Raw genomic sequence first — 27,346 nt, forward strand, 5'->3', positions numbered from 1 at the left:
ATCCTGCTAACACTAGATGGTCAATAGGTTTTCAAGGAAAACATCTTCTTGATATTAATGATGAAAATCAAGATTTGAACTATGAGACGCCTTGTTTAGCAACACATGTACGACAATCATCTGAAAAAAATGTTTCAGATGATGTGAATGTTATTCACCGTGATCATAAAGAGGGGATATGGGAAAACTAATAAGTAAATGTTTTATATCGCTTAGTAATTTATAATTATTCATTTTACTCTTTTTTATTCCTTGTAATATAAATTTAAAGTTGTTGTTGATTATCCCAATTGTTTTCAAATGTTGTTCAAAATATAAGTGCTTAATGACTCGTGGAAAATACTATTGGATAACCTACAACTTTTTCAGTTTAGTTATTTCTTTTGTTGGTTAATAATTTGTTTTAGTTTTGTTGTAAAATTATAAAGCGTGTGACATTTTAGGTTTTCATTTGGTGTAAACAATGAATATTTGTGGTACAATGTTTTAGATTGAGAAATTGGCAAAATGTACAATGTTTCTGTTTCAGGAATCTGCAAAATATGGTTCTGTATTACAGGTACATATGACAATACTAAAAAAAATTATCCCCTCGGTATTTTCCTAAAAACGAGATAATAACTCTGAGCTAATTACCTCGGTTATATACAACACCAAGAGTTAATATTAGGCGCGCTATCTAGTTTTGAAAATGATAAAAATACAGATGCTTGGGGTCGAACCCATGTGAAATAACTTTACCCATCGGCTATTTAATAATTAAGGGTTTAAGTGGTAGCTATTCATGATTCCCTTTGTTACCTCGTCTCCTTAGACGAGGTTAAATGTATTTCGCGTCTGACGTTAGATATGTTTTTTTTTATAGTAATGAAATATTGAGTATGAGAGGTAGATAAAGGTACATTAAGGAATCTAATGTTTTTCTTTGAAGTTATATTTTTGTGTATTAGGTGGAAGAATCGTTTCTTGGATATGAATTTTGGTTGTGCATTGTTCACAAAGAGAGAAGAGTATCTCTATAATACATTGAATACTTTGATGAAACCATGTGATGGTTGTCGCAGAATAAAGTTGGAAGTTATCCAATTAATTGAGGCTAATGGAAATCTCTTTGACAAGTCTTTGCCATATTCAAGGAAAGAATGTTCCAAAAAGGAAGCTTGGAGCAGGTTATTGTGGATAACAAGATTATTAGATCAAGATCATTGATGATCTTATGTGTAGTAGTTGAGTATCTGCATTAATAGAAAGAATTGTCATTATATTCATGTGAATGCTAATGGAGTGTGGCTATTAGTGTTTGAATTGATGATAGTTATTTGTATCAAAATACTTGTATATTAACTCTTGAAAATAGTGTAAGACATGATTACTTTCCCAATATTTTCAAACCATTGAAGAGTGAAGTAGGTATAGTGAGACTGGTTGCATAATCATTATATATCTCTGTGTACTCTCTTCCTTCCCCATCTCTATTTAATTTTAGTCATTCATCATACAGAAGTTAAATCATAGCATAATTTGTATGTAATTTAGTTTAGATCATGCTTGTAATGATTTACTGTATAAGCATAAGTCTGTGTTGCATCAAACGTATCGAGTCATGCTTAAGTCGATTGTGTTAAAGAACATGTCTAAGTTGAGAAGGTAATTTCTTAGATTAAGAAACTTGAATTGTCCTTGTTAAATCAAGTCATTGGATTATCATTCTCTTTGTGATAACATTGAAATACATTTGTTATAATTCACAGTGATGAGATTCCTCGCTTCCATTTTATGTTGTTTTAGTTTCCACTCACCAAACTCTGATTTTGGTATTGAAAGTTTTCAAATTATTTTTGAAAGGGGATCGGTTTATTCAACCCCTCTTTCTATACCTTTTTCATACTTATATTCCCAACCAACACAGCCCTCTTCGTCAAATTATAATACCTCAATATTCTTGGGAGAAGCCATAATTGACGAATATTTGAATGAATGTTAAAATACTTATGTCACAACTAATAATACCCTATGTCTAGCAATATTAATAGTTTATCAATAATATTCATTACAACTACATTATCTACGGTTAGTTCTCCAATAAGATTTGGAATTAAATTATTCGTCAATAGTCCATAAATATTCTGGGATGGGTTTACCATTTGCATTTACCCCCTCGAGGATATAACCCCCATGTACTCCCTCAAAACCTCTCGATATGCTACCTACAAGGCCATTTTGACTCTCTTCTAGAAAAATATTTTCTTCTTGCGGTGCATCTTGAAATAAGCTTTCTAATTTCTCCAAAAACTTTAAGGTGTTTTTGTAACCCAATCATATTGACCAAGTGACATCAAACATAAGAAGGGAGTGAATTTTGGTAAACATTTTTTGAATACTTTTTACAAAAAAAAAATTGATTTTACTTGGCCAATTTTTTTGATGCCAAGACATTTCCATTAAAGAGGAGGAAAAGAGGAATTACAAATAGCAAGGCTAATACTGGGAATGTATCTCGTCCAAGTTCTAGATCTTAAGGATCTGCCAATGCTAACTAACTGATGCACATCAACACTAACAGTCCTACTAATAAATATAATAGAGACATTACTAAAGTTAGATATTAAGGTTTTACAATCAAGAACAATAGGATTCATATCTTCATAGGTGACAAAACAATTAATGCAGTCCACAACAGCTAAAGCAGCCGATTGGATGACAAATTCCTTGAGCCCCAACTCTTTCGCCACTTGTAAAGACCATCGAATAGCCAAAATTTTAGCGTTTGCGGGATCCGTAATACAGAGAATTATTTTAGAAACAGTTAAAAAGATGTTTGAAGCTAGGAAGATGTGAAGAAGTAATATTTTGAGCGCAAAAGATAAATAACAAGAAAGTAAAAAACAAGAGATAAGAAATTACACACCATAAATCATATTAATTTGACCTTAAACCACGCCTCGTAATCAAAATCGATTAAACACATAAAACCACAAGACTACGATATATAAATATTAATAACATTAAAGTGTGTTGTTTCACTTTAAATTTTAGAATTACAATCCAATCTCTTATCATTTGTTTCTTTCACTGTCAACAATAACTTTCACCATATTTCTTAATCTAGTACTAAAAAATAAGTTCATTTTAACATCTACCTTAAGTCTCATTATTTGTTGGTCGGTTATGTTTTTAATTTACATGAAATGATAAAATTCTATATGTATTAGTATTTTACTATAAAACAAAAAATTACTATCATTTATGTGTGAGAAGTAGACAGGTGGGCGACCACTTTAACTGCATTGTATTGGGTATTGGCCACACATCTCCACTCCCCTTATAAATATATGATGTGATTGGATCCTTACATACTTCATCTTAAAACATTACTTTACTTTCCCATTAACAAGGAAAACTAGAGAGAGAGAGAAGACAAAAAATTTCAATTTCATTGGTTCCTTTGTTCTTCCTTTCTGATTTATTCTCTTTTAAGTATTTGCATCTTTGTTCCTTCTCTTAACAAATAATTTAAAGTTTACACTCTTTTTGGTTATAATTATAAGAAAAAACAAATACTAAAAAAATTATTTTAGTATTTTGATCAAATCAAATGGATGCTCCTTTATCTTCATGGCCATGGGAAAACTTTGGAGTATTCAAGGTACATCATAGAAAATAAAATCTATATGTTTTTTGTTTTTGTGATGATTACAAAATAATTTTTGTGGTACTAACATTATTTAAATTTATTTTTTAGTATGTATTTTATGGACCTGTTGTGGGGAAAGTGTTGTATGAAATGATGAATCAAGAGGAACATTCAAAGTTGAACCTAAGTTGGTGGTGCCTAAATTTGATCATACTATGTGGTCTCAGAATTGTATTACATGTACTTTGGAGTTCTTATAGTAACATGCTTTTTCTTACTAGAGACCGAAAGATTCTTCAACAAGGTGTTGATTTCAACCAGATTGATAAAGAATGGAACTGGTAAATTTATGTTTTTTTTTTTTTTCAGTTTTTGTTCGTCTGTCTGCTATTTCTATATAATCTTAATTATATATATTATTTATGTGTGATTATTGATTTTTTTTCAAACAGGGACAATTTCTTGATTCTTCAAACACTTGTTGCTTTCATAGTTTGTTATATTTTCCCATTTCTTCAACATCTTCCTATATGGAATTTGAAAGGTCTTGCTCTTGCTTTGATTCTTCATGTCGGGGTTTCGGAGCCACTTTATTATTGGGTTCATAAGAAATTTCATGGAGATTATCTTTTCAAAAACTATCATTCACTTCATCATTCGTCGCCCGTACCTACGCCTTTAACTGGTGAGATTTATAGATCTTGATTTTAAGGTTGACACATGGATTTTTTGTTTTTAAAGAAATTCTAGTTGCATAATTTATTTTAATCAAAGATATTTCATAGTTTTAAATATGATTTTAGGGTTTATTTTATATACTCGCGATATCAATATACTTTTTTTCAGAAAGAAATCCTCTTCCACTCATATATTCCAATCATTCTTTATTTTTCAAAAATAAAGGATGAATGTTAAAACAATAAAAAAAGAAAAAATATAAATGAATGGTTGAGAATACGACAGAATGCATAAAAGTATTTGAGACTATTTTATTTTTGTTTTATGATAAATGTAAATATTGTATTGGTGATTGAATATGATTTTTCATTGGTGCAGCTGGAAATGCAACATTTTTGGAACATATAATTTTAATGGTGGTGATTGGAATCCCAATAATTGGGACTTCTATGATGGGATATGGATCAACAAGTTTGGTATTTGGTTATGTTTTGATTTTTGATTACCTAAGATGTTTGGGTCATTGCAACGTTGAAATTGTTCCACACAAATGGTTTGAGGCACTTCCATTTCTTAAATATGTGTTATACACACCAACGTAAGTTTATTCATTTAGTAAAGTTTACATTCATGTTATTAATACAGCTAATGCACCTTTGTTTGAGTTGAGTCACAAAGTACAAAAATATCTTTCTTTTATTCATTACTTTAATTTCTTGAAATGAGATATGGCCCTTCATTCATTTCTATCCGTTTATTGGTGAGAAAAGTGATGAGCATTTATTGAATCACCACCAAAATGTCAATGTGAACCATACTCCATACTTCAATATAGCAACATGCTTGGTTTCTTTAAACCTTGTTTTTTATAAATAGAGCATTTCTGCGCCTAACTACAGAGAATAATTTTTTAATTATAGAGAATTATGACAGACAATAAAATTATTTCACAAGAGATTCAATACTATTATATATTTAAAAATGAGTTCGAATTCAAAATCTCTAGTTAAACCTTCTTTTAGATGATAATAGAAAGAAAAAAATTGAATTTTTTATTCCATTTTAAATTTGTGAAAAATATATTATTTGAAATATTTTTTAGGTAGTGTCTTTTTTGTATTTTAGGAGTGATTTGAAAAACTCCCAAAAATAAATTCATATAAATTTGAAGGGTTTTTTTAAGAAAATAAAACAAAACCTACTTAGGCAATAAAACTACATTCATGTATATTAAAATGTTCCACTAGAATCAAACTTTTGTACAATTGTTCTACAATTTAGTTAGAGACTATTAAATTTTTGGAAGACCATTAAATTCTTCTGCATAGTGTATCTAACTTGCATCCTTTTCTATCAAAAATTGCATAGTGGTCCAAACAGTGTGTATAATTTATTCATATCTTTTTCTATGTTATGCAGATATCAGCATCTTCACCGAACTGATAAAGACACTAACTTCTGCCTCTTCATGCCTCTCTTTGATGCATTAGGCAACACACTTAACACAAAATCATGGACATTACACAAAACATTAAGTTCAGGTTCAGGTAATTAGTTACTTGTCTAACAAGTCACCAACATTTTTTTTCATGCTTTTATGTTTTTAATAATTGATAAATTTGTATTGTATCTCGGTCGATGCAGGAAACGAAGCTAGGGTACCGGATTTCGTTTTCCTAGCCCATATGGTGGATATATCGTCCGCCATGCATGTTCCATTCGTTCTACGATCCACTTCTTCGTTGCCTTACACCACAAGACTCTTCTTCATCCCATGTTTGCCATTTACTTTTATGGTTGTGATGGTTATGTGGCTTCGGTCCAAAACCTTTTTACTTAGTTTCTATAATCTTAGAGGTAGACTTCACCAAACCTGGGTCGTGCCACGATGTGGCTTTCAGGTCGGTCATCTACTCTAAAAATTTCTCTCTCAAAATCTAACGGTTTCTACAACTGCAACACCATTTTGCAGTCGCAGATGAATGAGATGAATGATAAGAAGTATTAATATTTATTATTTTTTTATATATTTTTTCACAGTATTTCTTGCCATTTGCTACCAACGGAATTAACAAGCTTATCGAGCAATCTATCCTCCGAGCTGATAAAATGGGAGTTAAAGTCATTAGCCTAGCCGCATTGAACAAGGTTTGTCACATTATCGAATTTTTTTCCTGTTATTTTTTTTATTAACAAAGCAGATCAAAATATATATAATCATAAAAAAAAGAATACGAGTACAAGGTAAAGACAAAGAGCACGAGCGATGCTCTAAAACACTCAAAAACTAGCTAAACAACAGGCCGGAATAAGATCACGCTACAAACAACCTTGAACAATTGAAATTTAGCATTCTTTATGCTTAGTTGTTGAAAATTTTAATGCCTTGTGTAGTTGCAACTTTCTTAGCAAATGATGGACCACCTTTGTAACTTTTATACATGTGTTCTTTCCAATACATCCCTTTATGTCTAACACTTTTATGCCTAAAATGTGAATAGTATAAACAAATTGTTAACGGATTTAGAATAGGATTTGATACATTTTTAGGTTCCGCGATTATACTCAACTCACGCATATAACATAAGAATTTTTTATTTATTTATTTATTGATAGTGTATATCAATTAAATCTTATATTCTAAGCTCTGATTATTTGATTGATACAGAATGAGTCGTTAAACGGCGGAGGAAAGCTTTTTGTGGACAAACATCCAAATCTTAGGGTTAGAGTTGTTCATGGAAACACCTTAACTGCTGCTGTAATTCTCAATGAGATCCCTCAAGGTGTGAATGAAGTGTTCCTAACCGGAGCTACTTCTAAACTCGGAAGAGCAATTGCACTCTACCTTTGCCAAAAGAAAGTTAGAGTTCTGGTAATTTTTCTCTCATTATCTCTGCAGTCGAATATCCTTGCACAGTTATATCAGCGATCTCATCTATGCTGATATAATTATTATTTGAGTTCTCAAAGTTAGTTATAGTTACATCATAAATGTACTATTGAATTAAATGTATAAAAAGCTAGCTGTCAATTTATCATATGTGTGGTCCATGATTAAATGAAATTGCAGTGATGTGATGGAGCCTAACATTGTTTAATTTCATAGAGGGGTAGGCAGGGGAATTCTTTGAATTAATGCTGTTTATAAATTATTGTACTAATTAATACTAATTTATTCTTAATTAATCTAATTATGATATTTTGCAGATGTTAACTATTTCAACGGATAGATTTCACAAGATTCAAAAAGAAGCTCCTCTTGAATTTCAAAGTTACCTTGTTCAAGTAACAAAATATCAAGCAGCGCAAAACTGCAAGGTTCGAACTCTTACCACTGAACTAACACTTGATTAACGATTTCGAAAATTTAGTTTAGTATAATTATTAAAAAATTAATGTGATTAATTTGTAATGTGATTAATACAGACATGGATTGTTGGCAAATGGATAACTCCAAGAGAACAAAGTTGGGCACCAAAAGGGACCCATTTTCATCAATTTGTTGTTCCACCAATATTATCATTCAGAAGAGACTGTACCTATGGTGAACTAGCTGCCATGAGATTGCCAGAAGACGTGGAAGGTCTCGGTTGCTGTGAGGTGAATAATAAATTTCAATCATTATTCTTTTATGTTATATTTCTTCTATATAACTATTCTCGATCAAAATCATCGATCAAGAATAGTAAAACAAAAATTATATCAAACTTCAGAGGTTTGTCAGAAGTCTTAAAATTTAGGAGGAGCGTACTCCTTTCTAAATTTTAGGTTCGAATTTTCAGATGCCAACAACTTCTATATCGAATTTATCTATACAAAATTTTGCTTTGATCGAATGTTATAACTAACTTAACTAACTATAACTAACTTTTTGCTAGAGATTTATAAAGAATAATCCGTTGTAACTAACTTGTATAACTAACTTTTATGTCTAACATTCGGTTAATTGAAAATGATAGAAACTAATAATATATGTTGGTGATTTTTGTTTGTAGTACACAATGGAAAGAGGAGTAGTTCATGCATGCCATGCTGGAGGAGTGGTACACAGTCTTGAAGGATGGAGTCATCATGAAGTTGGGGCCATAGATGTTAAGAGAATTGATCTTGTGTGGCAAGCAGCACTCAAACATGGCTTAAAACCAGTCACAACTTGTCCACATACTAAAACAGATTAAAAATATATATTTGTCACAATCAACTTAAATTCTAAAATTGTGGTTTATGTGTTTTGGTATTATTGCATATTAGTGGCCATAATTGTGGTTGTATTCATTATTCAAATGAATGTAGTATGTTATTTTTATGTTTTTCTATACGATCATATATGTATGATCACATACACATTGATAGTGATTCTATTCATACCATAAATGAAGTGAAAGCAAACTAGACAATTTGTTCTCATTTTTTTATATAGAATAAGTGATACTAATAATCATAAAAAAGTTCTTAAAAGATTATAAAGTGGGATAAAAAACAATTTAAAAATAATTATATATATATATATATATATATATATATATATATATATATATATATATATATATATATATATATATATATATATATATATATATATATATATATATATATATAACACCAAATTTTTGTTCAAAGATTTCCATTCCTAAAAAATAGGCTAAATTCTTGTCATTTCAGCTTTATTTGATTTTGTTCCTAATAGATCATCTATATATAAGCATAGAATGATTTGGTCCTACTCACTTGAACCTTTTACATACACTTCATGCTCTGATGTGTATATGTTAAATATTAACTTAATGAGAAAAATGTTAATTTATTTTACATGCTATATGTGTTTGTTTAAATCCATACATTGATTTTCTCATCTTGTACACATTCTCTTGTTTTCCTTTGATTTTAAAACTTTGGGGTTACTGGACATAGACTTCCTTCTCTAGTGGTCCATTGAGAAAAGCTGACATTACATCCAATTGATGCATCTTCTACTCTTTTTATGCTACAATGGCTATCACTATTATTATGGTTTAAATTCAAGCAACAAGTGCATATACCTCAATGAAGTTAATGTCAAGTCTTTTAAGGAACCCCTTTAAAACTAGCTTTCTCTTGTACTTGGCCATCACTCCATTTGGTTTGAGCTTCGGCTTATAGACCCACCTTAAATCTATGGTTTTATTTCTTGAGTGATTGACTATTTACCAAGTATGATTCTTCTCAATTGCTTTGAGTTCTTCCTTCTTGGATTATATCCATTTTTCATCTTCATGGCTTGATTGAGGCCAATCAACTCATATTCAACCATCGTGGCTTCTTTAATCAGGTCATCATCTTCATATATTGCTTTGTTAGGAAATATTTCATATTCAACTAGCCTAACTGATTGAGGTATAGCCCTAGTTGATCTTCACGCCTATGCTTCTTGCACAACTTCCTATACATGATCTTCTTGCAATATTATTCTAACATTATTTGTTGGCATCATTCTGCATTGGATCATTTGAAATTTTTAATTTGTTTTACCGTTTGCTCTCATAAAACTACACATCTCTACTCATTACCATATTATTTTCATTAGGTGAGAATATTTTATATGCACCTCTTGAGTGATAACCTATGGGGATCATTGCTCGACTTATATCATTCATCTTTATTCATAATTTTTCAGGCATATGTGAAGCAAAGTAAGCCAAAAATTAAAAATGGGCCATACTTGGTTCAGATCTGTCCAAAATTCATGTAGTGTTTTGTATATAAACTTCTACGTTTGACATTTCTTGATAATGTGTATTATAATTAAGGTTGCCTCTCTCCATAAATGATTTGGAAATTATCTTTCCTTGAGGATGCTTCTTGCCATGTTCAATATGTTTCTATTTTTTCTTTCAAAAATTCCATTTTGATAAGGTGTGTAGAGAGCTATCATCTCATGCTCAATTCCTTTTTTCTTACAAAATTGTGCAACCTCAGTCGAAGTATATTCACCACCTCCATCAATTTTCAATCTCTTGATGTTACATTTAGTCTGATTTTTAACTAACAACTTAAATTTTTTTGACTGAGTGAATAATTCACATTTCTTCTCCATCAAGTAAATGCATGTGTACCTGGTGAATTCATCTAGGACATCACATATGATTGCTTCTTGTCATTCCTTTCTCTTCACAAGAATGTTCCTCATACCCTCAGATGCAACTTTGTTATTATCAACAAATCTAATGGCTCTTCTCACTGATTTATCAAGCTTGATAAACTAGTCTTTGTTTCTTGTCATGTTATTGGTTTTATCTTCTTCCAAATGAGTATAGGTTTTTAGTATGACCTCAACAAAATAGTTATTGCCTGCATGTGAAAATTGTGCTTCTTCTTTGTCACTAACATTGGATTTTGTATAGAAGTAAAAATCTCTTACATAATGGCCAAACTTTAGGAAACATTAGTATTGCACTTGCTTCATATCCATATTCTTCTTGAGTTTCTTGTTATGAGAGACACCACTCTTGCTTGTATCTTCTTGAATATTTGAATTCACGGAAACACCAATATCATTACACTTCTTTTTCTTCTTCCATTTTCCCTTGTTGATCTTTGAGGTATATTATTTTATCTTCTTGAAGAACTTGGGGTGTAGAGTTTGTCTCTGTCATACCCCAAAATTTGCCCATACTATTTCTCCTAACAAACTCAAACCAAGGTACAAAGCTTAAAGACACCCTCTCCTAAACAAGGCTCAAAGATTTAGGGTTTTGTTGTTCTGAAGGAAAATCAATGAACCAAAGGCCCCAAAGCATCCCACATGGTCTATCATATCCCACATTATCTCCATGACAAATTTCAGGTCTCAATTCAAAAGATTGATCATTCAATTGCTCAGAAAGTCAACAGTCGACTAGGTAGACCTAAAAGTCAACTGTGGTCAAAGTACAGTCAAAACTCCTGATTTTTTGTCAACATCCTCATATTGAAGTTTCATTAACCATTTGATCAAGGATTGATCATGGTTCATCAAGAAAAGATCAGAAATCAACAATTCAAAAAGTTTCTAAATTAGGGTTTGTATAGGAGAAAGTCAACTGAACTTTGACCAGCCATAACTCTCACATGGAACATCAGAAATTTTCCATCTTAAGCTCATTTTGAAGGAAATTTGATTCTCCACAAATTTGTCTCTCCAATGCCAAGTCTAAAAATGCTTCATTTGAGAGATATGGATCAAAAGATTATAGGTCCTTTTTGAAAGTCAACCGAAAGCAGTTTTTTGTCAAAGCCAATATCATTAAGATAAATTCTTCAAATGGAAAAAAGCTTCCAAAGTGGCTTGTAGAGGACATCTTGAGGTGTCCAAAAAGTCCTAGAACACCTCCATATCTTAAAAATGGAGGGAGATATGCCTTGTCAAAGTTGGTCGATTTTGAATGAAAAATGTGAAGCAAAAGTGGCTCAAAAAGGATTTTCTTGCAAATGAGCCCAACTTTTTGTGGCCCAATCTTGCTCCCCAAGTTATCAAATATATCCAATCCAAGTGCCACGAATTTCTCATGAATATTTGATTTTTATCTAAATTTTATTCATTTAAAAAGGGATTTAAATCAAATAAAAGGTGAAAATACAAGAAGATTTTATTTGGCTTTGATTTTCAATCAAACCCAATCAAATAATTAACATATTCTCCACCAAATTTCGTGCAAATAAGATTATTGAGATTGGATTGAATATTGAGCAAAATTGGAAAGCTTAGAGACCAAATTTCAATCAAATTTCCAAAGATTGATTCAAAATATTTTGGCAAGTTTTGCTGACCTAATTGGTTCTATTATATAAACACAACAATGCTATGTGCAAAGGGGGTTTTTTGGACAAGGTTTTGCAGCCCAGGATCATTCACACGAAGCTTAAAAATTCAAGGAAAGTGAGGAATCGGTTTTGGAGATAGGGCTCGGTTCAAGGCATTCTAAGGATTCAAATACGTTCCCAAGAATCTCCTGAAGCTATTCCAATCGCTACCAGGTCCTGAACCACCAGGAATGTGCGCCCAGAAGTCACGGTTTGATCCGTTTTTTCTCAATTTCGATTTCATCTTTCATGCATCATAAATGACTTTTGAGTGTATATTCTTGTTTACTATAATGTTTTGAATGATTCTGAAGAAGTAATTGCGTTTTCATGGCTGTATGAGCGAATCACCATTGATGATTATTAGGGTTTCGTTTTAGGTTTTTTTAATACAAGTAAAATTGCACTGAATTGAAGTCACCATCGTGATCGTGGGGCCAAGACGAATCTAACTATGGCTTTGTTTTTGATTTATTGTTTCGATTCATGGATGGTTGAAATTTGCAGGCTATAGCAACGTATAAAAACCGTGGCCGAAGGTTTTTGTGTTTTTTTCTAAAAATTCCAACGAAAGAGATGAACAGTGCAGCGCGCGTTTGGTTTTTTTTTGAATTGCAATCCATTAATTTTTATCAATATATTAGTGTGTGGGTGTTGCAATTATAAATGATGCAGGTGGCGCGGATGGCTAGATCGTTTTGCTGGGAACCCCAAGTACGCAGGTTCAAGCCCCAGCATCCACAAACTACTCCATATTTTTTAATTAAACGCAAAACTCCTATATTCAATGTGTTCCACCTCATGAGCCCAGCATGCGCTCCATTCATCAGCCGTCTGATCGTCAGCATCCAAGATCTAACGCCCCTGATCCTGCAAGCACACCATGGTCATTCAAAAACCAACCACACCGGATCAATTCAGCTGAGTTTCTCTTTTTTTTTTTTTTTACTTTGTTTAATTCAATTTTAATTAATTATTTTTTTCATTACTATCTGATTTTTATTTACTCAAATTCTTTTCTTTTCCTTTAAAATCTTTTTTATATAATAATGAAAATATTTTTCTACTAAAATAAAATTAAGTTTTATATATATTTAACGATTAAATTAAGTTAGATCAACTTAGTGGTTAATAAGAAATGTTTAATTATTTAATTTTAATTGATTAAAATAAATATTAGGATTAAATATTTAATTGAAACCCTACTTTCACTGATTTAATTAATTAGGTTAAAAACCAATAATTAATTAATTCGAATTTATTTGTTCTATTAACCAGGGTTAATTTATGTCCTAATCAGGGTTTGCGAGAATTTGCCATACACTGAAAAATATCCTTTTGTGTATTCTTTTCAGGGTTAGCAACAGGGTTTCCTCCGACTACGTGCCATGCCCATTACGAAGCTAAGTCCAGATTCAAATTTCTTTATTATTTATTTTTATATTTAATACAATGTGATTTTTGCCTGTCCATACACTCACTTCCTATTATTTTCCTGTTAATTCTCAGATGTTCAGAGTCAATGCTCGAGGCAACCTCCGACTGTCAACCTTATCAATCAAAGCTAAGTTTCCTTTTTCTTTTATCTTTTTATTTTTGATTAGGGCTAACCTATTTGCCAAAGGAATTGATAATGCACTCACTTCTTTTTTTTTTTTTTTTGGTTTCTATTTTTCCCACATTTTCAGGGTTTGCCAACCTCCAAAACTCGAATAGTCGGTAACCCTAAAACTCTAACCTCTTTTATTTTTCTGCCTAATTATTACTTATGTCAAACCCGCTGGCTTCTTTTTCCCCTCCCCTATTATTATGTATTTGTTCCTGGTTTGTATTGGTTGGCCTTAAAGGCACTTAAGACTGCTTTATATTTTCTGCCATGGTTAGTAATTTAGGGAGTGTAAGCCTGTTAATCAATTTAGAATAACTAATTATAAGATAATTTCTGAATTAATCACGTGATTGTTGCACCCACACACACTTTTTGGTAACCTCTTTTGTTGCCTGTTGCATGTTGCCTGTTGCCTTGTTGCCTTGTGTTTTTTGCAGAATACCCATGTCCCTCGAATACGAGGATACCTCAGCCATGTTGCCTCGATTAATGCAAAGATCATAAGTCCCCAATGATGCTGCCTTCGATACACTAATATGATCTCGTCCCTCGGAAATTGCCTACGAAAGGCTGAGGTATCCTCTGGTTGCCTAAACGAAAGACTATTCTGATCCTTCCCTTAGACTACCTGCCTCTCTATGGCATGGGACAGTCTTATGGCGAACCATATTGCGACGACCCTTCAACCTCCAAATGAAAGGCTTCCTGCCCTCTTATGGCATGGACAGACCCTTTCACCCTGAAAGGCTAAAAGAATCTTTTTAACAAATATCAAGGTAATTTGTCCTTAATTGCATGCTCTGGTTTAAATTCCTTTTTCTACCCTTTTCTTAAAAAACTTCGATATGGTTGCGCTCATTTACGAGCTAAAGTCCGTATTCTCTTCTTCTACATTTCTGAAACTTTTGGCTTCAAAACTAAAGAGCAAAGCAATTAAGAGCCCATGGATAACCATGGATGAAAAGGGTGCCTTACATCTTCCCTTTGCATAATTACCCCCTGAACTCAGTTTTTATTTAAAAGGTTTTTCCTGTTCTTTTAGCCTTTCTGTTAATTTGGATAAAATAAAAGTCGGTGGCGATTCTTGCTTAACCGCGACATTTCAAAAAAGTCAGTTCACCGTATTACAGTCTCTATGACCTTCTCAGAATTCCTCTACCTTAACCTTAACTCACGGGCATCCAATGATGCTTGCAACTCTTCAAACTTTGTCTTATATATGTTTTTTATTTTTCGATTGCCATGACTATGTGTTCAAATTTTCTAGTTAAGGCTTTCAAGAGTTTCTCAAGATTTTTCAATTCAATGATCTTCTCACCATAAGACTCATCTGATTGATTAGAAACGCCAATCTTGAGAAGAAATCTGCAAATGCCTTACCATCATGCATTTCCATGTTGTCATTAGAGCTGACAATGAATCAAACTAACTCAAAAATAGTTTGAAACTCGATTCGAAAATTAAATCACTGAGCTAGGTTCATGAAGCAAATGAGCTGAGTATGAGTTAAAAATTAAGTTCGTTAACTAAATGAGCTAAACTTGAACTATACGTAGTTCGACTCGTTAGATTCATGAGTCAATTCGATTATATATGAGATAAATTATATTGTCTTTAAGAGTAGGTTTAAAGATTTGCTCTAAATCTTAGTATCATATTTTATTTTAATCTAACGGTTTTAATTGATAATTTATATTCTCAAGTGAGCAAAATATTTCTACAAATAATTATAAAATAAAATTAACATTGTATAAATTCCAATCATATAACTTTTATTTCTATATTTTTATTTTAAAAAATATTAATTTTAAATGTCAAATATATATATATATATATATATATATATATATATATATATATATATATATATACACTTTAAAAAAATTACTTTTAAGTCTGTGAAATAAGCGAGTTGAACATAACAAGATAAACCTAATGAGTTGAACCGAGATATTCGTAAACTTCTAACAAGTCAAATTTGAGTTGAAAAAAGTTCGTGATGAACTCGAACTCGAACTCAAACTCGATCAATTCTTAACGAGTCGAGTTTGAGCTGAAAAAGAAGTTCGTCATGAACTTGAACTCAAACTCGGCCAATTCTTAATGAGTCTAACTGAGTTGAGGCGAGTTTGACTCAACTCGACTCATTTCCAGCCCTAGTTGTCATATTGCTTCCTAAAAGATTTAAACTTTATCTTCTACAATTTTTCATCACCTCCATATAACTTCTTGAGCATATCTCACGCACCCTTAGTCGTTTCTCCCTTTATGATCTTCTCAAAGATGTTTGGATCCAACCATTTCTTGATAAAGAACAAAATTTTCCTAATTTTCTTGCTTAATTCATGATGAACATCCTTTAGTGCCTCAATTTCATTGGCTTCCGACGTAAGCAAGACATCTTTCAGGATATTAAGAACATCTTTAAATCTAAATATAACCTTCATTTACACGCATCATATATCATAGTAATCCCCTTTGAACATTGTTAGATTTGCATGGAGTTGATTGGAGGTTGCATTTTCCATTGATGGAAGCTTGGATAAAACCATTTCTCTAATATCAATTTGTTAGGATTGCTTGATTCATATGTTAATGAACATAAGAGAATAGTCATGGAATTTAGAAAGGTGCAATAAGTAGTTAAGGAAGAAGAGATTTGAAATTACTGATCTCTATGAATTACAACTGACAAGAGTTTATATAAAGAAAAAAGTAATTAACTAATTGAGTTTTAAAATTGTCAATTTGTGAAGTTTGCTTGTGTTTCAAGTCACTTAGCTGCAACAGAATCAAACTGGCACTAAATATGAATTACAAGGCTAATAAGGGAAAATGGTAGTATTAGTGAATACTTGTATGGCAATTAGAAAATCACTTTCAAGCCAACGTTGATTTGTCCCTCTTCTAGAATTATCTTATATAGCTTGAATGATACATATGAGTTCAACTTAAAAAGATGTTGTGATATCTTGATTAGTTAAGAATGCACCTAAGTAGGTGTCCAACGAGTCACGAAAACTCCTCCATAAGTTGCCAGTGAAGAATTCTCTCAAGAAGCCATACCTATGTTGTATTTAACCCAATGAGGTTGTGGACATTTCCAATTGATTTTTTTTATGCATAGTGCATGGGAGTCGGCATTTGAAATCAAATTATTTTGGGATAATGAATTCATGCATCGATGAGTACATATGCTTTTTCACAGAGGTAACTTCATTGTGAATCCAATTTTTATGTCTTTAAATTCCTTACCAAATTTTATCTGAGCGCCATTGAATTTAAGTTGATTTCTTGTATGCCAAGTTTTTCAGAAAATTAAAGCAATGATGGCTATAATAAGATTTTTGAGTTGTGGACTCCAACCTTTATTAGTAATATTGTATAGGTTTGCAAAGGTAGTTCGATCAGTTTTCATGCAAAACAAAGATTGTATAGGTTTGTAAAGGTAGTTCGATCACATTTCATGCATAACACATATTTAAACCATATTCTAAATTGCAATGCGTGGTTGCAATTCAAGAAAAGATGATGAGGATTTTTAAAATCTTGAGTGTGGAGGAAACATTTAGAAACAAATTGTAATTCCTCTCCCCCTAAGACTATTATATGTGGCAATAACTAAGGTTGAATATATTTAAACCGCTCGATTAAAACCAATCGACCTGTTGTCTTTTTTACACAAACGGATCGGGTCGGATCATGTGTCTGATTGATTTAGTTGTTTAATTTGGACAGTATAAGGTTGTTTTGGTCGGGCTCAGATGATTATTTTGATCCGTAAAAAACTGAACCCGATCAAACTCAATTAATATTTATTTTATTTATTTTTATTATTATAAAATTGACTCATCATAAAAAAGGGGTTATAATGTTAAGTTATTATTATTTTTATAATTTAATGGTGGTATTGTGTACTTACAAAAATACAAGACATTTGATATTAAATTATGGTTGTTATTTAAATTGTGGTTTAAAATATGATAATGATCATTAAATGATATTGAAAATATTATCAAAAAATAAAAACGTTTATTTAAATAATAAGAAAATAATTCTTCTTTAGACTATTATAAAAAATTTAATAGATTTTTTTAAGAAAAGTTAAAAATAAATATTCGTGAATTCTATAAAAAAAATAGTCATTTTTATAAATTTATTCCGATAAATATTAAATCGATAAAATCGATTTGATTTACTCGTCAAACTGATTTAACCGAATTTATTGAAAACCAAAATTTTATCGGTCAAAATTAATCCTTAAGAATAAAACCATGATTTGCATCAAATTTAAGTTTTTAACCCGAAATTGATCTAAACCAATAGATTGTCCAGTCCTAGCAATGATATTATGCACGAGTCTTTAAGAAATAAGAGATTTTTTCCATGGTATGTAGGATTTTCCAAATAGTTTTTTTGTCAAATACTTTAGTGATTGAAACTTCTTTTTTAAATGAAAATAAATTAAATGTCACATGTTCCAACCAGCACTTCTACTTCTAATATACATGCATAACTTCTACTTCTAATATACATGCATAGTTACCAAAAAACTTCATCTTTTTTGAATGTCCATTGTTCCATAACTTTTCCAAATTAAACTTTATTTTAAATACATAAGCGACATCGCAAAAAAAAAATATATATACAGAAGTGAAAAAAATTCTACTGCATATATTGTCCTCCATTTAATGGATAGGTATTAAATGACGTGGCAATACATTGTTAAATTTACGTGTATAGATTTTTTTTTGTTCTAAACTAATAATTTATTAATAAAATATATTATCTTTAAAGAAGGATCACTTTTAATATAATAAATTTTTTTAATTATATTATTTGATTAAAATTACTTACATCAATCTCAAATCAATAAATTTATTTTCTATTTATGATAAATGTAAAGCATACCATTACATAATACAAATATTATTTTTAATTTAATTTATATACTAGTAGATTTTTAAATTATGTAAAATAGAACAATTAACAAACGCGTTATTTCCACAACATTGAGTATTTATTTTTCATTTATGAAGGTAAGAAAGACGTGTTGTTGTCTGAAACTGAAACATGGCTGACAATCGAGTTATCAATGAGAAGTAAATTTTCTGATGTAGTTGTTGGTTGCATTAATTTTAAACCGCCCAATGAATAATCTTTTAATTATTCTCATTAATGGTTATTGGTTAGATTGTAGTCAACCCTATGGCAGACTAAGGTGGCAAATAAGGCATGGTGGGATTTTTCTTTGTTTCAGTCCTTTCTTTACTATAAATACTTATTCATTTAAAGTAATAAAATATATTGAAACTAAACTAAATATAATATTATTTAAATAAAAAATAAAAAATAACAAAGAAATATTAGATAAGTTTGATAACGGTCTTTTTCCTATGAGTTTATAGCTTATTTTGTTAACTTATAGTTTTTTTTTTCCAAACGCTATTTTAAATAGTGTTTAGCTATCAGTCACAATCATCAGTTATAAGCTCTAAGCTATCAATCATTTGTCATCAGTCATTTGGTATAAGCTATCAGCTAACTTATCAATCAACCGTTATTTTTATTAAACAGACCCTAAATTTATGTTTTTTTATTAGTAGAGATAAACTAGGAGTGACAAACAGACATTCCCATCACGTTTATGCCACCTCCGGGAAAAAAAGAGAACGAGCGAGGTGAACATTATCGTGAGTGCTAGACTAAAATGTGAAGAAGATGTTTATCATCAATCATAGTTTGCTTTCAATGAAGACAAAAGATTTGTTAGAAGAAAGATCAAAGAAGAAGAAAATTGGAATAAAGTTTGCAAAACTTTGGATTTCAATATATTAGATAAACCAAGGTACAGTGTGCAATTCATGGATTATAAGCTTTAAATTGCTCACAAACTTTCATCTCAAACCTTCTAAGTTTGCTAAAACATCGTTGCATGATTCACTTTCAAATTGCTTTTAACTTAGTCAATTTTTCACGATTTTGATTAGGCAAATCGATTTTCTTTTATGGGCAAATTGATTTCCTTCCTCTCTGCCAAACAAATTTAGCGGAAACTAAGAAGGGAAATCAATTTCTCCCTTTGGTAAATCAATTTACCTAGGTCAAAAATTCAATTTTTTTGTATGTTGCAAGCATGAAAATCGATTTTCCTCTCTTGGTAAATCGATTTACCTCTGTTTTTAAAAAAAGACTGAACCAATGCAACACTTCTTCATCTATAGTGATCATAAAACCTTTTCATAATATTGAAAATGAGCATGAATACTTTACAACCATTGTTTATGATTTTCTATGAGGCACTTGGTTTATTATAAATAGAAGTTTTTTATTTCAAAATTCAAAACCACTTCTTCATGAACAATTTTGTTTGTTTTAAGTATCAGTAAATATTTAAAAAAAAAAATATTCTGCATAATTTTCAATTCATTTGTGAAAAAGTCGTGAGCATTTAAATTTTTATACTTTACTGATTTATTCATTGAAGAGAAGATTGAAACTGTCAATATATGAGAGAAGTGATGCCAGACAGGATGTCATGACATCTGGTCTTTCGAAATTTCTAGAGTTTGAAGGAGTTGAAATCTTTGTTGATATGCGTGCGAGGTTGGGTCTCTCTTTAAGGGTTTGCTGCATATATTTTTGATTATATGCGTATAACTCTGATTGTGCATTATTATGAAGACGAGTCTTTGAAATAATGATGATTGTGTGTATCTCTCTTAGTTTGTTTTTTGGATGTTTTGTACAAAGATTGCTTTAGCTAAAATATTGCCAAAGGGGAAGATTGTTAGGTTTTGGTTTGTTGGCTTCATTTTGGTAAAACAATAAGTTCAACGAGATGTTGGACGAGATGTCGTAACATGACGATACGACATTGCATCATGTGTTGTTTCTATTTCTAGAAGATCTGTTTCTATTGTTCCAGAAGATTTATTTTGTTGCTTGTGGATCAAGCAGCGCATTAAAGATTGGATTCTCTGAAGATTTGTTTCAAAGTTGAAGAGATAACAGAATATATGATTTGCTTGATTGGATGTCAAAACCTTTTTCCTTGCATTTGAAGATTTGATTAGACGTGATATGATCTGATTTGATTTGCAGAAGGATTTAGCCAGATTGAATATCCAAGCCCAAGTGTGGCACTGACTTATAAAAGGAGGAGCCTAAACCTAATGAGAACGTGTGAAAATAAGGAAAAAAAATTGGGAGTCTTTTTAGAGTATTGTTTTTGTGTATGTCACTCATGTATTATGTTGATACATAGAGTTTGATTGATTGTTCATTGTTCATTATCAATCACTCATGAGCTTTTAAACAAAGAGTGTATTATATGTAATTGGAAGTATGTCTTCTGTTAGTTGTTATTATCACTGAGGTTATTGGGTAGTGAGAGGGGGTTCTCATATCTAGGGGTTCCCTAGGTAGAAGTTGCATAAGATAGTGATTAGGTGATAAGTTATAAACTATGGTTGCTTAGATTTAAATTAATACTATCATAGTGAATTTTCTTCCTGGCTTGGTAGCCTCCAGAGTAGGTGAGTTGCACCAAACTGGGTTAACAATTGATTGTGTCTTTTACCTTTGTTGAAGCGGTAAAGCGGCAAGCAACAAAAGCTTTGTAAGTATTTATCCGGGAAATTATCGTGTCCACAGAGACTAGTGTTATTGAATCGTCGTTCGATGGATTCTTAGTTCTTGAGTTTGGGTTAAATGGGTTTTAAGTAAACAGGAAAAATATAACATATGAACATAAAATAAATTCATTCTTGATAGAGAATAACTTATCTGGTTCGAATCTAAACTACTCCTCACAAACTTAGATTTATCACTCCACCGCACTCAATCTACAATACTCATCAGAATCACCACATATCCCTCACATCAATGTCCATTTCTGCAACACCGACGAGAGTTCAAGTATATTGCTCTTTCGACGATGTCTCAACCGATCGAACAACACAGAGACATTAAACTTAGATATTATGTGGATGTCAACCCCAATCCTATATCTAGAATCTAAAGCTAACACATATCTCCCTAATCAAGATTTGTGATGTCTATTTCTACAACAACATAAATCCAAAGCATTTAAGCAAAAAGATCAAGGAATAACTGATTAAGATTGTAAAGCAAACTTTATACAACTAGTAGAAAGAGTAACAAACATACATAGGTTTAGAGTAAACTTACAAACAAACCCAACAAAAGTGGTTACAAAGAGAAGAGGAGGAGAAGAAAACTCAATTTTTCGCGGTGTCAAACACGATCAATCGAGCTCCCGACCAAGAATCATCCGATTACAAGCCACAAATGTTGTTTTCTAAGCTCAATCTACCAAAAATTGAAGGTTGATGAGTTGGGGTTCAAAAATACCCAAAACATAACCTAAAAAATGTGTTTATCCCCTATTTATGCAATTTTGGATCTAGTGTAGCGCGTCGCACGCTGACAGCTGTCTTGAAAAAAAATCAACTTTAGTGTTTTGGCCATAACTTGAGAACCGTAACTCCGATTTGCGTCTAGTTCGAAGCGTTGGAAAGCTTATTCAATTTAGTATCTAACAATGAAAAAATATCAACCAAATTGATGATCTTTTATTCTTTGATTCTGAGCCTTATTCGTTGACGAGTTGGTTCCGTTGCTCAAAGTCGCGCGTTTGAAGCCGTGTCTTCGACACATTATTGCTCATGCTCCAAATACGCAAGAATACCTACAAAAAGACACAAAACTATTAAACGGTATAAAAGAATATGAAAATACAACTATTCACAAAGTATACGTATTTATACACAAAATGGGGAATTATTCAACGAATATCAACAAAAGTCTCGATAAGTGCCACAAAATATATATACAAAATAAGTACATTTTGGCACTTAACAACCTTCTACAATTTAGTTCTTCATAATTTATTTTTTGGTAAGAGTATTATGTCTGTAGATGATGTCTTAACATCTATCTTGATATTCTGTTTTGGTGTTGGGAGATTCGTCTTGACATCTATTTGAAAGAGCCAAAATTTCAATGTTGTTCTTCAATGTGTAATTTCTTACAAAACAAATCCATAGATTCTAATGGAATAAGGTAAACTTGAACTTGAAGACCTGCATGTTCACACACACAAGGTAACCCATGTGTTGTCCTAATGAAGCAACAACATGCAACTTTGTCAGAACCAACGAATTTTACCCTTTCGAACTCCTTTTTAATGTGTTGTATACAGTGTCTTGATACGAAGCCGTGCAATCTCAAGTAAAATGGAGTGCTATATACATTCTTAATATTGAAATCACTTTTTTTAAATGATACTCTAATTGCACCTAGTTGCGGCTTCAGCATGGTGTTCATGACATCCGAACTTCTGCATAAATCGCCACGACTAGTACTCAACATGTTTTTGAGTCTCTAATAAGCCGACTCATCCCTATAAAAATAGTAGAGGAAAGTGAAATAAATAAATTGATAAATATTTCTATAATAAAATCAAGCTCACAATGATTTACCTATTTAATGTCGTGTTCCCTAAAGGAATGACTCGATTAGTCCATGCAACAACAATCTTTTATTTATAGGGTGATAACATGTTTGTTACACATACTCAAACAAATAAAGGGATATCGACACATACTATGAATACATCTTGTATCTGGTATAGTTTTGATGAATACAAGATTATCAAAGAAGAAAAATGACCAAATAATATCATGCACGTCATGAACGAAGATGATTAAGATTGAATAAACATTGAAATTCAAGTGAAGTTTGAGACAATAAAAACATAACTAAGGTACATGTTTCAATCCATGCTATAAACTTTAAATTTCTCATAAATCTCATCTCTCACTTCATCCAAACCTTTCTTGCATTATCATTCATGATCATTCTTGAAGCCATACATTAAAATTACATTTTGAAGCAAAAAGATAAAGTTGTAATCGACTACCATATCAAAAAATACTTAATTTTTAGTTATGGAAATGGTGGTAGTTGAATACCATATATTGGTATTTGACTATAATTATTTAAAATTAGAAAAAAAAATGAACATTGAATAAGTGGTAGTCGACTACCATATATTGGTAGTCAATTACCAGACTGAAGCAATGCCTCTTTTCATGTACAAAATGTTTGGCACTCATTGCAATGCTTCATGTTTTCATTTTAAACCTATGCATAGTTTTAAAAGGGTGTTTTAGGATGTATATAAGTGTCTATACGTTAGAAACACAACTTACCTCTTTCTAAAATTTATTTTCATATCAATTCAGACAAACTTTCAAAGTGTTCATCCAAGTTTAAAGTTGTACTTTCTTGCATTAATTTCAAATCAATCAAAAGTTTCTTCATACATTATGAGCACATGAAATACATTATTTTGGACTGTAACATTGTGAAAGAGAGTATCAAACGATCAAACTTGGATTCAAACTAAAACCAAAATTATTCAAAGTTATTCAAAGTGTGTGTTGTAACTTAGTCACCAAGTTTGTGGTGATAAGGAGTTGTAAGAGAAAGTATGGTTCTTTATTTTGCATGTATATTAGAAGATTTTACGGAGCTCTTGTTGAAAACTTGTATAAATATATAACCATATTGAAAAATCTTCCAAGAAAGAGGGTCTAGATGGATCCTTGGTTGATAAGGGGAAGTAGTATAACCCTTGTGTGTCATTTACTTTTATTCTTTTAATTTTCTGAATCCTACATTCATTTTCAAGATAAAAACTATCACTAGTTTCCAAAAAAATTTAAAGATAAGAAACTTTGCATTAAAACAAGAAATATCCAAAAAATATAATCAACCCACCTCTTAGATTTCTTATTATAATTACACATACTATCAAAAAATGTTTCAATTGTTGCTCAAACTCATACACTCTATTTGAATACATGAATTTATCATATAGATCCATAACATGTTCATTCCTATTAGATTCAACATACTCCTTTCACTTCGTACTAATAATCTTTTAAATATGGAACACACGCAACAAATGAGTTGAATATGGGAACACAACTTCCATGGCATTCATCAGAACCAGTTCCTGATCCGTCACCATGACCTATGGAAGCAACTTCTCGAATGTGAACAATTCCTTCAACTTCTCTAGTGCCCATGTGAAGTTTTCCTCCATTTCAAGTTCCAAATAGGAAAATCCAACCGAAAACGTCAACTTTATTGATGTAACTCCAAGGATCTTAATTAATGGAAGTCGATATCAATTTATTTATACATACTATCAACAATCAGCATAATATGGAACATGTTCACCTGCTTCACATAATTAGGTTGTGTCACAACATATATCATCAATAACATTAGTGAAAATAAAGGAAAAGTTACAAATTTGAAGAAGTAGCTACTTGTTTGTTTTATATGTATATTAAAAAATCAACTCCAAATGAAACATGTTCAACAACTTCATAGAATCAGAATGTGTCCAAAATATATTCGCAATAACATTTGATTCCTCCATGTTTCGGGTCTAATGCATGTGTTTCTCATAATGAATTAGTTTCAGTAGATGTTGCATTTCCTTAATTGGACCTCTCTTACTCGTCCAATGTGTAGATCTTTCATTATCGATATGCATGATGTCGTTAGGTTATCAAGATCTCTATCTTTCAAAGCGACCACTATGTACCTCAGCGACATGTGGTATTTTGTCATATCATTCACAGACAATCATTCTTAAGGTTTCAGACGACCTAATATATTATGATCTACTAAATCCTTAGCTAGTTCATAATTGTGAAAACTACATCTAACAGTTATCTTCCAACCACTACCACTTGGCATAGATCTCAACATAAATGGACATTTAAATTTTCCACTTAAAGTGTCTGTAGACAATTTCTGGTTATTATAGTTTCCTCCTCTCTCACAAGCGATAATCAATTTGTCCTTCATTCCTTTAAGGCCATTTACCGTATCGTAATGAATAGTAACAACAATATACCATGTTGTCTCCCAATAGACTGTTGTAGCAACCTGCCCTAAAAATTAAATCTTTTAGAGTCGCTGTTAGAATCCAAAATGTGAATAATTGTTGATAACTTTTGTGGTATTTTGATAATTTTTCTCAACTCTTTCCATTTAATTACGGTTTGATATCGTGTAAATAAATAACATTTAGTTTGGTAGTAAATATATTAATTTTAAGCTTTTCTTTTGCTTTTTGTAGGTTTTATGCATTTTGGGAAGTATTAGGAGGTATTGAGGCATTTTGGAGCAAGTTTGGAGGCCAAAGGAAGGATTTTTGTTCAGCAAGGGCCGCTCAGCGGCCACTAAGCGCGTTTTACAGGGGCGAGAGGAAAATATGTGTTCAGCAAGTTCCGCTAAGCGGCCTCAGCCCGCTTAGCGGCCTCCAGCGTGGAAGCAGATATTTTGTGAGGACCGCTTAGCGGCCGTCATGGCGCTAAGCGGCGGTACTTTTTCAAGTGGCCACTTTTAGGCACTTAGAGATATTTTGTGGACCTTATCTTGTTCTTTTCATTCTTACCAACCATACACTCTAGGGCAAGAGAAGAGAAGAGAAAAACTCATAAATCTTCAAGATTTCTCAAGCATTTTTCTTCATCATCTTTGAATTTCTATGCTAGGAGGTCTTGTGTTGATGTTTGTTGTTGAAGCTATGGATAGCTAAACTTCTCATGTGTCAAGATTAGAGGTAGTTAGCTTGTAGAGTATGTATTTAGTTTGATCTTTTGTATATGAACCTTGTTGGTGATTAATATATGGTGAATATCTTTGTATTCATGTTTATATGATGTTTTGATACACTATTGAGAGATATGTTTCAAATCTTGACCAAAAGGGTATTCATCTATCAACAATCAAACTCTAGAGATAGATTTGTGAGTTGATAATCACTTGTATCAAACTTTAAAGGTTATTATGTCAACTGTCGGCATGAGAGATCATCTGACAGTTAATATAATAACAATCACGACACTGCTTTAGAGATAAACAGTATCGAGAGGATACGTGATTGTATTAATCATTGATATGTTCATATACATGATCATAAGAGTATATACAAAAGCAAGCTAACGAAAACTAATCTTGACACAGTTTTACTAAACCGTTTTTAAACCCGAAGTTATTGTCTTTAATTTCTTTTCATGCTATTTATCTTTTATGACATTAAAAACATACAAAACCTTAACTCAAAATACACTAAGCTGTAGAACGGCGATAATATCGCATCAATCCCTGAGGAGACGATACTGAAAATACTTATCCTATATTTTCCAACAGTCGCCACCTATTCTGAAGGGCGAATAGGAAACCCTACGCATTTGAGAGATTTGGGGTAAGATTATTATAATCAGGTCGAGGGAAGGTGTTAGGCACCCTCAACCCTTTCCTAAGGTTGCATTATAGAATAAAGGTTTATGGCACAATTGTTGAGGTTTATAGCTAAGGAGGTGAAAAGGGTAAAAATAGAGATTTGAACTGAATTGAGATTTTAGGGAGGGGGACTCGCCTTGGTTATCCAAGTGTCTACGTATCTCCTTAGGGAGAATCAGAGTCAACGTAGTTCGGGCACAGGGTTGTACGCCTTAGAATTGATTTAATATGGTTTTAAGGCTTTTTGA

General features: G+C 31.6%; 1 protein-coding gene across 1 annotated transcript; it reads left to right on the forward strand.

The window, feature by feature from the left end:
* The first annotated feature begins 3,364 nt into the window (after window positions 1-3,364).
* LOC131627958 (very-long-chain aldehyde decarbonylase CER3-like) lies at window positions 3,365-8,621 on the forward strand. Its single transcript, XM_058898816.1, has 11 exons — window positions 3,365-3,646; window positions 3,743-3,975; window positions 4,087-4,319; window positions 4,691-4,910; window positions 5,732-5,859; window positions 5,957-6,213; window positions 6,353-6,460; window positions 6,981-7,187; window positions 7,523-7,633; window positions 7,742-7,915; window positions 8,311-8,621. Exons 1-11 carry the CDS (start codon window positions 3,596-3,598, stop codon window positions 8,491-8,493), a joined length of 1,905 nt encoding a protein of 634 aa, XP_058754799.1. The 5' UTR covers window positions 3,365-3,595; the 3' UTR covers window positions 8,494-8,621.
* Window positions 8,622-27,346: the final 18,725 nt, after the last annotated feature.

This window comes from Vicia villosa, linkage group LG1 (assembly GCF_029867415.1).
Source record: "Vicia villosa cultivar HV-30 ecotype Madison, WI linkage group LG1, Vvil1.0, whole genome shotgun sequence".
Lineage (NCBI taxonomy): Eukaryota > Viridiplantae > Streptophyta > Magnoliopsida > Fabales > Fabaceae > Vicia > Vicia villosa.

Bases quoted from the DNA above. Each gene is read 5' to 3' on its own strand.
- LOC131627958 (XM_058898816.1), top strand. From the start codon at position 3,596: ATGGATGCTCCTTTATCTTCATGGCCATGGGAAAACTTTGGAGTATTC. The intron at 3,976-4,086 runs GTAAATTTATGT...TTTTTCAAACAG, and splicing joins ATTGATAAAGAATGGAACTG to GGACAATTTCTTGATTCTTC. The intron at 5,860-5,956 runs GTAATTAGTTAC...CGGTCGATGCAG, and splicing joins AACATTAAGTTCAGGTTCAG to GAAACGAAGCTAGGGTACCG.